The sequence below is a fragment of the Prosopis cineraria genome, unplaced genomic scaffold (assembly GCF_029017545.1).
Source record: "Prosopis cineraria cultivar Desert tree isolate PC_DT_omini unplaced genomic scaffold, ASM2901754v1 PC3, whole genome shotgun sequence".
NCBI lineage: Eukaryota > Viridiplantae > Streptophyta > Magnoliopsida > Fabales > Fabaceae > Prosopis > Prosopis cineraria.
In genome coordinates, this window is record NW_026555334.1 from 31146499 (window position 1) to 31159964 (window position 13466).

At 35.1% G+C, this 13466-nt stretch overlaps 1 protein-coding gene and 1 non-coding gene across 2 annotated transcripts; one reads left to right on the forward strand and one right to left on the reverse strand.

The window, feature by feature from the left end:
• Positions 1 to 1854: 1854 nt before the first annotated feature.
• TRNAP-AGG (transfer RNA proline (anticodon AGG)) lies at positions 1855 to 1926 on the reverse strand. Its single transcript has one exon. It is a non-coding gene; the product is annotated as a tRNA-Pro (tRNA).
• A 9267-nt stretch (positions 1927 to 11193) lies between these two features.
• Positions 11194 to 12677, forward strand: LOC129304391 (uncharacterized). Its single transcript, XM_054944027.1, has 4 exons — positions 11194 to 11665; positions 11761 to 11985; positions 12130 to 12240; positions 12332 to 12677. Exons 1-4 carry the CDS (start codon positions 11540 to 11542, stop codon positions 12362 to 12364), a joined length of 495 nt encoding a protein of 164 aa, XP_054800002.1. The 5' UTR covers positions 11194 to 11539; the 3' UTR covers positions 12365 to 12677.
• Positions 12678 to 13466: the final 789 nt, after the last annotated feature.

Below are 13466 nucleotides of genomic sequence, written 5' to 3' on the forward strand. Positions count from 1 at the left end.
TACGCATCAGATAGAGATTAGCTCATGAGTCACGGATGCACAAGTATGATAAGTGATAGGAGGACTTGGGAGATCGATAACAACGAGCATCAACTAGTCGAGCATTGTTGAGATTTGGTTCTTGGGAGGGAGCACTATTGGAGTGAGCAACAGGGATGACTAAAGAGTGAGTAAAAACAGGAGCAACGATGACTTGCGAGTTACGATGATAGGGACGAGGACGGTGATGCAATGACTTACTAAAGAGCAAGGGCAATTTGTAGCGGCAAAAAGGAGAGAAGCATATTGAAAAAAAAGAGTAAATGTTGAACTGAATGAATCACTATTGTGAATCTAAATGAATTAGGAGATTTAAGGTTGTATTTTTTTTTTAGAAAATAGCAACCAAGGATTTCTGTATGAAATGTATATCAATTAAAAACCAAATGTTGTCAAAATCTAAATGAAAAGTAAGCTACAATGAACTGTTATTAATTTAAAATGAGTTATTATTAAAACCTAAATGAATACTTATTAATAAAGGCTAACCCGAATCCACAAGTATCCACTCGGATTTTGATAACAAGTGATCGTTGACTGATATAATTTTTTATCAGTGATTCTTCATTGCTATTTTTCCTTTTTTGGCCTTCCATCCTTTGCAGATATGGGCTAACATGTGATGTGGAGTAAGATTTAGTTTAATTTTTTTATATCTAAAAAGAGTGAAAGTCATGAGAATTAATTAAAAAAAATATGCATATGCGGGCTTAAATGGGTTGGCTCTCAACCCTGCAGGGCCATCCCGTTTAAGCCATAAATTAAACGGGCTTAAACGAGATAGCCTGTTTAAACCTGATTTATCATTTTAGAGTTATATTTGCAAGCCCGGCCCTATTGTTATATGGGCTTAAACCGGCTTGGCCCGCTTTTCCGGCTCTACAACTGTGTAAAACATCTATACATATACCTTGCCTTAAGGTTTTCAATATGACAACAATCCACAGCAATTAATCGTAACCACACAGTAGTACAGCATAGCTTTGTTTTCGCTACGCAAAAGTTACTTTGGTCTCTCTCAACATGGTTGTGTCTTCGTTCCAGTTTCACCTCTCTTCATTTTTCTTCTCCCTTCTCACCTTCAACACGTTAATTATGTTAATTACTTCTCGCCTTCAACACACACACACACACATATTATGATTGGCCTTGTAACTGCTAAGTGATTTTAAATTTGCTTGAGCAAGAGGGAATAATGTGAAGTTTGACAATGGACAAGAAAAAAAACATACTACGGACTCTCTGGTTTTGAAAACGTTTGGTGTAGATGATGCTTAGCAGTAAAGTAAATATGTAAAAGAACAGCTTAGTGACGTTTCTTTACGAGAGGAGGGGTGGTATGTGGCGAAGCCTTCAGCGAGCAATGCAAAGTTACGTTGAGAGCGATCACGTGAGAAATATCAGTACGATGCTGAGATGGGCAGCAACTTCTGGAACTGTGACTATTATTCCCATGCTCTTCTTGTTGTCTCTGACCCAAGTAAGCTATATTTTTTATTTCTTCTTTACCTGACTTGACGAGCCCATCTGGGTTTTATTCTTTGGATTTAAAAGTCTGAAATAAACCCACTTGATCGATCATTTTGGTTTCTTGCAGGTTATGGTTGCTGCTCTTATGCGTAGTGGGAATTGAATGACTCGCTTGAAATACAAATAGCCTTTGATTGATGGTTTAGTTAGTACTAAAATATGTTTAAACTGGATGTGTGCGCGTGCTCGTCAGTATGCATAACCGGATGAATTTTAAAGTAAAGAACTTGATACGTTAGCTGGTTAAAAACTAATTGAAAAGAAGCTAAAAGGCCTCATATATGTGGGGCATTCCGAGAATTGAACTCAGGACCTCTCGCACCCTAAGCGAGAATCGTACCACTAGACCAAATGCCCGTTGGTGTCATTCGTGTCCTTTTATATTTTAATATTCCTTCTTTTCATTGTATCGACCTTATTTACCTCTCCTAATCTCAAGAGACGAACGCGAACAGGATAAGATAAAGGTGTTATGTTGGACAAAAATCTGATATGATAACTAAGAAAAAGCTGGACAAAGAAAAAAAACAAGAAAGAAAAAGAAAGAAAAAAAAAAAGAAAAAGGCAAGGCTATAAAACCTTAAGAAATATTATAAACTTGATATGGTTAATAATTTATTTTTGAAAAAGTCACATCCAAAAACCCCTCAAAAAAATTATTTATAGACAAAGACTGACCACAAGTCATACTTTCATTTTAATATCAATCAGTTTTGTATTGATTTTTGTTTGTAAATAATTTTTTTGAGAGGTCCTTGCATGTGATTCTCCCTTAATTTTTTTTATTGGTTTTTCTTAAAAAAAAATCAATTAGTTACAACTTAAATTATTTTCAAGACCAATATATCCTCTTGAATTCTCATTCGGGATGCATCACAAATTGAAACTGACAATCATCAAAATATAAATTAATAACTAAATAAACGTTTCTAATTTTATTTGCAGTAATATAATAATGCTAATTAAACTGACGTACTTTTAAATATGACCATTTTCAACTTCTAAAAGAAAGCCTAAAATCTCGGTCTCAATAATTATGCCGAGAATTTCATAGTTGCTGATTCCTTATGCTATGCTTAGTACCTCGGAATTAAGAAGATTGATACAGAATTGGAAATGGAATCTACATTAGGGCCCGTTTGGTGTGATGAAATTGAGAGGGTAGAAATGGATATGGAATTGGAATTGAAATTTTTTTATGTTTGGTTGATTAAAATGAGGTTGGATTTAACTTCCAAATAGAAATCATTTCCATCAATTTTGATGGAATTGAGTTCCATCAAAAAATCTCAGTTTTGCAGTTCCAAATTCCACCTTCTCTTGAACGATGGCAACCTCAGCATAATGAAAACTGACCTCTAACATTCGATCTCTGACCTCTACTACTCAGCCATTGTCGCTCGTGCTATTCCTTTCACTAACATCAACAACCTCCTCCTTCACTGATTCCACCTATATCTTTGTCTTCTCATCCATCGAACTGAATGACAGCAACCTTCTCTACAAATGGTAAGGATGAACCAAGGTTTGTAAACAACGAGGATGAACTAGGATGTTTGGCAACCTCCAACAATTTCACGATCTCTCCTGTCAATAGTGGGTCTTCTTTTTCATGGCAACGGCAATGATGAAGGCTACCTATAGAAAAAGAATGCTTTATTAGATGATACACTTTTGCTTGACCCAATGGGTTTTACATCAACACACTCTGATACAAAAGGGGGCAGAAGCTATTTATAGCCCAAGATAAGCCAAGAATGAAACTAACTAACTACCAGATAAACTAATCCATATCAACCTACTGATATATAACTAATATCAATAAATATTATCTTGAAAAATAATATTTTTTCTATTTCTCTACACTCCCCCTCAAGTTAGAACCAAAAATATTTATGGTTCCTAACTTGTCTAACATTCTCTCATGACCCAATTTACTTAAAGCTTTAGTAAAAATATCTGCCTGCTAATCTGAAGAAGGCACATGGCGTAAATTGATCATTCCTTCCTGAAGCTTTCAACGAACAAAATGGTAATTAATTTCAATATGCTTCGTCCGTTCATGAAACACTGGATTCGAAGCAATCTGAATTGCTACTTTGCTGTCACAATGTACTAGAACAGGGAGAGGACTCTCAACCTTCAAGTCCTTCAACAAACCAACCAGCCATGTAATCTCTAAAACAGTACTTCCTAAGGCCCTATATTCAACTTCTGCTGAGGAACGTGAAACTGATGTTTGTTTCTTCGACTTCCATACAACTAATGCTCCTCCCATCTTAATGATATACCTTGCAACAGACCTTCAAGTGTCTACATAAGCCCCCCATTCAGAATATGAATATCCTTCAAGCATTGTCCCTTCACTTGAAGGAAAGAATATGCCTCTACTAGGATCTTTCTTCAGGTATTTAATCACATTCATTGCTACCTTCATATGTGAATTTCTTGGACTACTCATGTATTGACTTAACACCTACACAGTAAAACTCAAATCTGGACGGGTTATAGTCAAATACAGCATTTTACCAATTAATCTTCTATATCTAGTTGCATTAGGCAAAAGAGGGTCTTTCTCCCCCTTTCTAGGTTCACTGTACAAATTTAAACCTTGAGCCATAGGAACATTTCTTGGTCTGGCAGCACTCAACCCAATACTAAAAATCAAATCTAATGCATATTTTCTTTGGTTTAAGACAACTCCTTTCTCAGATTTAGCTATTTCTAGTCCTAAGAAATATTTCAAAGGACCTAGATCTTTCATTTTGAAATTACTATGAAGATAATCTTTTGTTTCCTGGATAAAAGAATCTGAATTTCCAATGATAAGTAAATCATCCACATAGGCTAGAATTAAAACTAAATCATTACCCTTTTGCTTAGAAAACAAGGGCTAGTCATGTTTGCTTTGTATAAAACCTCCTGCAACTAAAGACTCAGATAGTTTTAAATTCCACTACCTTGAAGCTTGTTTTAGCCCATATAAAGGCTTGGTAAGTTTACAAACCTTTTTCTCTCCATTTTTAGCAAAACTTTGTGGGATTTTCATAAAGACTTCTTCAATTAAATCCCCTTGTAACAATGCATTATCTACATCCATTTGACACATACTCCATTTATTTTTAACAGCCAAAGATAAAACAGTCCTAACAGTGGTCATCTTAACTATAGGAAAAACAGTATCAAAGTAATCAACTCCTTCAATTTGATTTTATTCTTTTGCAACTAACCTAGCCTTTAACTTATTTAAGGTGCCATCAGCATTATATTTCTTTTTAAAAACCCATCGACACCCTATGGCTTTCGTACTAGCAGGGAGATCAACTATTTCCCAAGTCTTGTTCCTCTCTAAGGCATCTATCTTATTCTTCATTGCCTCTATCCACCTACTATCCATGGCTACCTCTTCAAAAGTGTTTGGTTCTATGATCTCATCCATGCATATTAAAAAATCTTTATAAGAGGATGATATATTGGTTTAACAAATACTGTGTTGAATAGGATATAGAATTTTCCTCTTGTTTTTAGCCTCAACACTATTCAAATGAGCTAACTTTGTGCAATCATAATCTCTAAGCCAAGTTGGTTGTTTTCTATTCCTAACAGGTCGTGATGGTGGTGATGTTTTAGTATGAGACTCCAACCTTGAATTATTAGGAATCACAGACTCATTAAAACTATCAGTTTGTAGGCCAGAATCATGTGAATCAGACTGGGTCTGCATATCATTATTGTTAACAAAGTTAGGGGAGGAAGTATCTAAAACAATATCAGGAGTATTAGGAACATAATTAATAGCTTGATAATTATCAAATGGAGTATCAAAGAAAAAGGGATCCAAAGCTTTAGTTAAAGAGTTTCCCTTTTAATTTAAATTCATTAGGGCCTCATCTTTGTAAGGGAATTTATTCTCAAGAAAAATAACTTCTCTACTGACCAATATATCTTCCATAATACTATAAAGGAGGTACCCTTTTTTATTATTAGGATATCCTAAGAAGATGCAAGGTTCAGACCTAGGGTGAAATTTGTCCATTTCATTCAACCTTTTTGCATAAGCTAAGTACCCAAAAATCCTTATATGTCTCTAGTCAGGTTGTTTATAATACAATAATTCATATGGAGTTTTATAGTTGATCACTCTAAAAGGTGTCCTATTGATGAGATAAACAGCAGTTCTAATACTTTCTCCCCAGAATTTAATAGGAATGTTGGCTTGAAACATGAGACTTCTAGCAACTTCTAGAATATGCCTATGTTTCTCTCGACCACCCCATTTTGTTGAGGTGTGTAAGGACAAGAAGTCTCATGAGCAATTCCATTATTCAAAAAATAAGTTGACACATCATTATTAATAAATTCAGTTCCATTGTCTGTTCTTACTCTTTTGATATGGGCAGAAAATTGAGTCTGTACATATGCAAAGAAAATCTTAATGTAATAAAAAACTTTAGATTTATTGGTTAACAGATATACCCAAGTTGCTCGTGACATGTCATCTACAATAGTCAAGAAATATCTATATCCTTGGTGTGTGGGTTCTCTATATGGACCCCACACATCCATATGAATGAGATCAAAACAATGAGCAGTAGTATTATTACTATCAGGAAAGGGCAACTGAGGTTGTTTTGCTTGTAGACAAACATCACATTTATCAGTGTCAATAGAAGACAATTCACTTTTTAAAGAACTAAGATGCTTAAGAGTATGAAATGAAGCATGGCCTAACCTAAGATGCCAAAGTTCATTACTAGAAGTAGAGGAATTACAAATAGAAACATCAGTCTCCTCTACAATGTAAGGTCTAGAATCTATTTTACCAATCGTCTTAGTGTTTCCATTGTAAAGGTCCTGCAAAACACATACATCAGGAAAGAAGGCAACAACACAAGTGTGTTCTGAGGTGAGGCGTGAGACAAAAACCAAATCATAATGAATTCTAGGTGTATAAAGTATGTTTTCTAGAATTATGTCATCAAATAACATGATAGATCCTACGTGTGTGACTATCAATTTTTCTCATTTTAGAATATGTATCTTAATAGGAGTCCCAGCATACTTAGTGAATTTATTAAAGAAACTTAATGAACTGACTACATGTGCAATGGCTCCTAAATCTAACAGCCAATATGGTTTATGCATATTTGAAATATGTGTGGCTGAATGTGTAAGAGACAGGATATTGCAAGTCGAACCTGATGATTCTTTCAAGTCATTTGTGGTTATAGCACCAACAGAAGGAGCAGGCTTAATGTCTTTGTGTAACATCTTGAGAATGCTATCATAGTCTTGTTAGGAAGGAAGCTGACTTTCTTGTGGTTGAATTGGAGTTGGATTAACAGGGGCATTTGTGTAGTTGATTTGTCGATCTTAGGTGCCTCTTCCTTGGCCAAAGCTTGGTGGGAATCCCACTAATTAGTAGCAATTGTCCTTTTTGTGGCCTTGACGGTGACAGTATGTGCATTCTTCAGATGAGCTTATTCGCCCTCGCCCTCTACTGTATCTACCACATCCTCTAGCAGTCATGGCAGAACCTTCATTATTTAAGCTGTGAGGAGGTTGAGTCAAGTTGTGTTGCATTTCTTCTTGACAAACCAATGAGTATGCTTGATTTACTATCAAGAGAGGGCTCATTAGCAAGATTTAACTCCGAACATGTTGATAGGATGAATTAAGTCCCATAAGGAACTGAAACAACCTCTGTTGTTGTACGGTTCTTGCATAGTCAAGAGAGGAATCACACTTACAGCTGGGCAAAGGTACAACCACATACTATTCCTCCCATAATTCCTTCAATCGTGTAAAATAGCTCAACACTGTTATCGATTCCTGAGTGAGTGAATTGATTAGATGATGCAGACTGTAAATTTTGGAGCCATCGATGATGCTAAAGCATTCTTGAAGGTCTTCCCATACGAGATTTGCGCTCTCTGAGAAGGTGATGCTGGCTGAAATCTCTTTTAAGACAGAATTAATTAGCCATGAGAGTACCACAGCATTGCAGCGATCCCATTGCCCATAAAGACTCAGATCTTGGGCTTCTCGTCTACAGGACCCATCAATAATACCCATCTTGTTTCTTGCTTGAAGAGCTATCTTGATGACGCGGCTCCATATTGTGTAATTTGTAGCTCCGATTGGAGGCTGAGTCACAAGTGAAGTCACCTGTGTCTTAGAAGGATGGAGATACAAAGGATGATTGAGGTCAAGAGTGGTGTGGACGCTGCTGCTAGAGATGCCTTTTACATTTTCTTGATTTAGCAATGCTATTATTGGCCAAAAGATCGAAGGTAGATGATGAATCTGACATGTTCGTGGACGTTATGTTGTGTGCAAGGAAGGAAAAGACGTTGTGTCATGAGGAGAATAAAGAATCGTGAAAAGGAAGGTGACTAGGGTTCAGTCGAAGAAGACAAATGAAAGTTGGGTCGGGCAGACTAGGAAATGGGTCGGATCATGAGCTAAGGCTCTAGTACCATATAGAAAAAGAATGCTTTATTGGATAATACACTTTTGCTTAACCCAATGGGTTTTACATCAACACACTCTAATACAAAAAGGGGCAGAAGCTATTTATAGCCCAGGATAAGCCAAGAATGAAACTAACTAACTACCAGATAAACTAATCCATATCAGCCTATTGATACATAACTAATATCAATAGATATTATCCTGAAAAATAATATTTTTTCTATTTCTCTACACTACCCATGTGATCGAAGAGCAAGGAAGATGAAGCCAACAACATAGTTCTAGCGACAATCTTCTTTAAGCTAGACCCTGAGCTTCTTTAGTTAGCACAATATCGTCATTTGATCTTTTTCTTCTTTTTTGGCGAAAGTCCAACGAAGGTAATTCATGATGGTTCCTTCTAGAATCTAAGGGTGGGAGCTTTGTTTTTTTGGATGATGAAATTTTCGATAAGAAGACTGGAGAGGACAAAATGCTTGCATCTCTTCCATTGTATGCTTTGTCTTCTTCATCGATGTGAGTTACATAGTGGTCCTTTGATCTGTGACGAGGCATATTTTTTTTGAGATGAGGGCATTTTAGTCTTTTACTGTTTTTAAGATTAATATTGAATAAAAATAATATTTCAATTCCATGAACAAATCAAACATATTTTTAAAACTCATATTCACTTCCATATCTATTTTTATATCCATTTTTACTTCCATCAAAATCATTTTCACCATACCAAACATGGCATCAATGTTGGTTTGTATGCTGTAAATATGATTTTTGGGAGTTTCAATTCTTTAAATTGTACCTTCTGCCACTAATCAATTAGGTTTTACTTCTCCATATGATGTGCGAGGAGATTAAAAATACATTGTTGTTAAATATTTAGTAATTTAATTTTATTGTTCAAAAATCTTGCAAATATGATAATCATCAAGATGAAAAATAATCTAATTAAAATTACAATAATTAATAGTAGTTGAATGTTAAATATGCTGGACCCAAAAAAAAATTGAACATTAAATATTATCAATGCGGATGTTGTAAAAGACGGCTAATTTATTATTGACCGGAATCATGAAAACACATTCTACAACAAACAAACAAAAAATTGAAAGTATAAAAAAACTTATAACAAATAGAATGAATTAAAAGTTTTTTTCTTTATTTTTTTTTGGGAGGGGCTTACTGTACATCAGGTACAGTTTACATCGATCCGTTTGATTCATGGGTTTTTCATGATTAATAAAAAAAAAATGTGAGTGTTTTGTTTTGTTTGGGAAAATATCCCTCAAGATAAGTGAGGATATTTCATAATAATGATAAAAAAAATTCTGAAATATTATTACATGATTAGGTAACTAATAAAAATAGTTTTAAATAAAAAGATTGATATGTAATTTGAATTTTGAACTCTAGATTCAACAGCAATTTGAACCTTACACTTTTAAAAGATATTTATTTTAAATTATAAATAATTAAAATTAAAATAATTTTGCATCATCGTTAAATTTAAACAAATATCTATCAATCTTTTTTAAAAATGGGGCTGTTTCTGCGATTTTTTTCAAATAAGGATAGGAAAAAAAAGAAGTAAAATTTGATAAAAATTGTACATTAAATTTAAATTTTTTAAAAGTAACAAGCATTTGTTTAAATTTATCGATAAGGTGAAATTGTTCTAACTTGAATTGTTTAAGTTTTAAAATATACTTTTTAAAGATTTATGATTCAAATTGTTTATAAATCTATAGTTTAAAGTTCAAATTACATATTAATTATAAATAATAAAAAACATTATAATACCATTGTTTCATGGATATTTATTAATAAAAAAATTAATCTTTTAATCCTCCAACTTTTAAGTCACTTATAACTCAATCCCTCAACTATGACTCACCAATGGCTCAGTCCTTCAACTTTTGAATCACTTACAAATTAGTCCCTTAACTTTTGTTATTTTTTTTCATGTTAGCTTATATTTCATATCAATGAGCAAGAGGAGAGTATTTTAAAATAATATATGAGCATTTTTTTATCCCTGTTATTTGATAAGAAATTTTTTAAAAAAATTAAAAAATAAGGATCGAATTATAGGTGAATCAAAAGTTAAGGGACAGAGTCACAACGAGTTATAGTTGAGGGACTGAGTCGCAATGAGTCATAGTTGAAGGACTAAGTTATAAGTGAGTTAAAAATTGAAGGATTAAAAGATTAATTTTTTCTTTATTAATTAATTAATAATTAATGTTACTTATTAAATTATGATATACTTATCGTTTCTAATAATCAAGCTCTCTTACATTTTTAAATTAGTCAATTAAAAAAATTATTTTTATACACATAAATTAAAAATTAATAAATTGAATCCATTAATTTGATATTAAAATTAAAAAATAGTAGCTGATAGAGTTAAATTTAAAAATTAAAAAATTAAAAGACAGTTGTTTTGTTTTTACAAAAAAACAACCAGTTGTCAGGCAGGGGCTAGAGCCAAAGCTCAAAGTAGAGTTGAGAATAAGGATCGGGTCTGGAGGGCCGAGCTTGTAGGCCCTGTTTAAATAAAGGTTCGAGTTTTGAAAATTATTTTTTTTCAAAGGAATCGAGCTAGAGGGCCTGGCCCTGATAAGCCCTGTTAAAAAGGGCTCGAGCCCGGGAGGCCCTCCAAGCTCTGATAAGCCTGATTATTTTATATATATACATACACATACATAAATATATTTGATTGATAATGACACAATTTGGTCAATATTTATTATAGATGATGAAGAAGAAATTGTAAAAGTAATTGACATTAAATTTTCACCTCCATCTTCATTCTTCAACAAATACACTTACATTCGAGAGATTTAATATTTTATTTGTAGATAATGAGGATGAAGAGAATTTGAGTTTTGATTGATGAATGTATATTGTTTAGATTTCTAAATATGTTATTTAATTTTTAAAATATTATGTGAATTTTAATTTTTCAAATTTTAAAATATTTTAATTAATTTATAATATTTAATTTTATTTTAATTATTTTATTTTTTTTAACAGTACTTTTAAATTTGACCTTGAACTTTTTATATAAATGCCAGACTTTTAAAAAAATTAAAAATAAATAATCGAGCTCAAGCACCGGACCCGTCCGTATTCCCACCTATAACTCAAAGCTCCAACGCCGAAGAAGAGCTCAACTCGTCTCTCGAACTCTGTTCGAACCCAGATCGCCGCCGCCACATTCTTCTGTACGGCGCCGTCATCCTCAGCCACTCTTCACGACGTCGTCGCTCTCTCCTCTTCTCGTCCGAGTCGTCGCCTCTCGCTCTCACCTTCGTCTTCTTCACGCCTGAGCCTGGCGTCTGGCCTGGCAGCAGAGAACTGAAAGGCATTAACAAATCCCTCGCCCACTAGGTAGAGCGGATCCTCTTCCCGTGGTCCCTGTGCTTCCGACACCGGCGTCAGCCCCAAGTTTGCGTGGTCTGTTGTTGTTGATGGCGAGCAAACAAAGCTACCAGTAATGTTTTGGAAAAATTTGAAGCAATTTGGACTCTCTGCCAGAGAACTACGGGATATAGCATTCTCTCTTGTCAAATTATCCTGTTGTCTTCATGTCACCGCCACCTATCTCGTGGATCCTATTCAGGTAAGCCCTCCCGCCCCAAAAAAAGAGAAGAAACCCTTATGTTTACATTCTATTTCAAGATAAAGAGCATCAAAAGAGCTGGTTGGAATGTGCAGATCTATGGTCCAAGCATGCTTCCGGTAATGGGTCCGATGCCTACCATTATATTGACCGAAAGGAACTCCCCCCGTTTGGGTAAAGTTGAGCGCGGGGATATTGTTATTGTGCGGTCACCTGAAAACCCTCGAAAGTTGATGTGCAAGCGCTTGCTTGGATTGGAGGGTGATGGTGTCACATTTCTCGTAGATCCTAAGAACAGTGATAAATGCGAGACTGTAGTGGTACCGTTGATTTCCCATGCACATGTGTCAGTTCCTGTTGATTCAGAAGGACTATTTTAAGAGTGATTTTGACATCTGTTGATTTGTATCTTCGTGAATGGTTATGGAGATTTTGTTTGCTGAGTGTTTGCCTCACCTGATTAGGTTCCCAAGGGACACGTTTGGGTTCAGGGAGATAACATATATAACTCCAGGGATTCAAGACAATTTGGTCCTGTTCCTTTCGGTCTTCTTCATGCCAAGGTCTTCTGGAGGGTAAGTTCTGATCTGTCATCACTTTCTTTGTGTTCCCTCACTTTTTCTCTGCTGTTTTTCGCTGCTAAACTTTTATTAATTTTGTCCCTAGTTATCGCCGCCTGGACCCTCGGGCAAAAACTGATCCAAGATTTCAGCTTTGTGAAGCTCAAGTCCTTAGCAGTATTATCACTCTTTTTATTCAATTCCTAAATGTGTATACTCGCCCGAGTTTCATTTTAACGTACGAGGTGCCATTTCTCCCTACTTGGAGTTATAAAACTCGTGGTTCCCAGAAGATGAAAATCTGGGAGGTGAGACATAGTTGATTGTTAATTAGTAGCATCAACTGAGGAGTGTTGTCTTTTCAGTAACTGTATTTTCCGTGGTTGAACACATTCTTTTATATGTATGCCATGATTAGCCTAAAAAGTCTGGTGGAAGACCATTTGATGTCCTGTTACTATTAGATTGTTGTCCCGTTGAAGCAGGTTATTGGAAATGAGGAGGTCCGGGCACGGCTTTAACTTTATCAATCTCAGTATGAAATGTTATTGTGAACCACTTCTACTGTCGTGTTTATTTATCATTCAAAAATCAGATATGCCAGGATGATTTGATGAATGAAAACCATGGCAAAGACAGATATTGGAGAATATCTAACATGATATTTTGGGTTTCTTTTTTTCATGGGAAGGTCAAGATGTTTTAAGGTTGGAACCACAAGATTTTGAAACTCTGGTTACCATGCATTCTGATTTTGAAGTTATAGTTGTCAGTTTAGAATTGACGTATGAAGCAAAAATATCTTGGACAGACTATAAAAGGCTGTCAAACTCCGTAGACATATGAGCTCCCTTTTGCCACTCTGATCCTGAAGTCCCACAGGATGCAAATTCCAAAACGGACATTCTCCAATATAAGATCTTTTTCCTTCAAAGAGCTCATTACAGTATCATTGATTCCGTTCCTTCTCGAAGCTTCGGTTTCAGATTGGATTCTCCGTGACCTTGTTCTGCGCCAGCCCCTATTGACACAGTTTTGTGGGACCTTGGGATCATAGAATGGTGATGAATTGGGACGGAAAATTTAGACGTTGTGGTGCAGCATCTTGGGCTGAGGTGAACTTGAATTGGTTATTAGGTTGGTACTGTGCCCTCAATTGATAAGGCTCTGAAGAGTGAAGTAGTGTGTGGGGCGTTGTGTGTATTGGGTCCTGAATTAGTTGAATATGGGCCTTTTTTTTG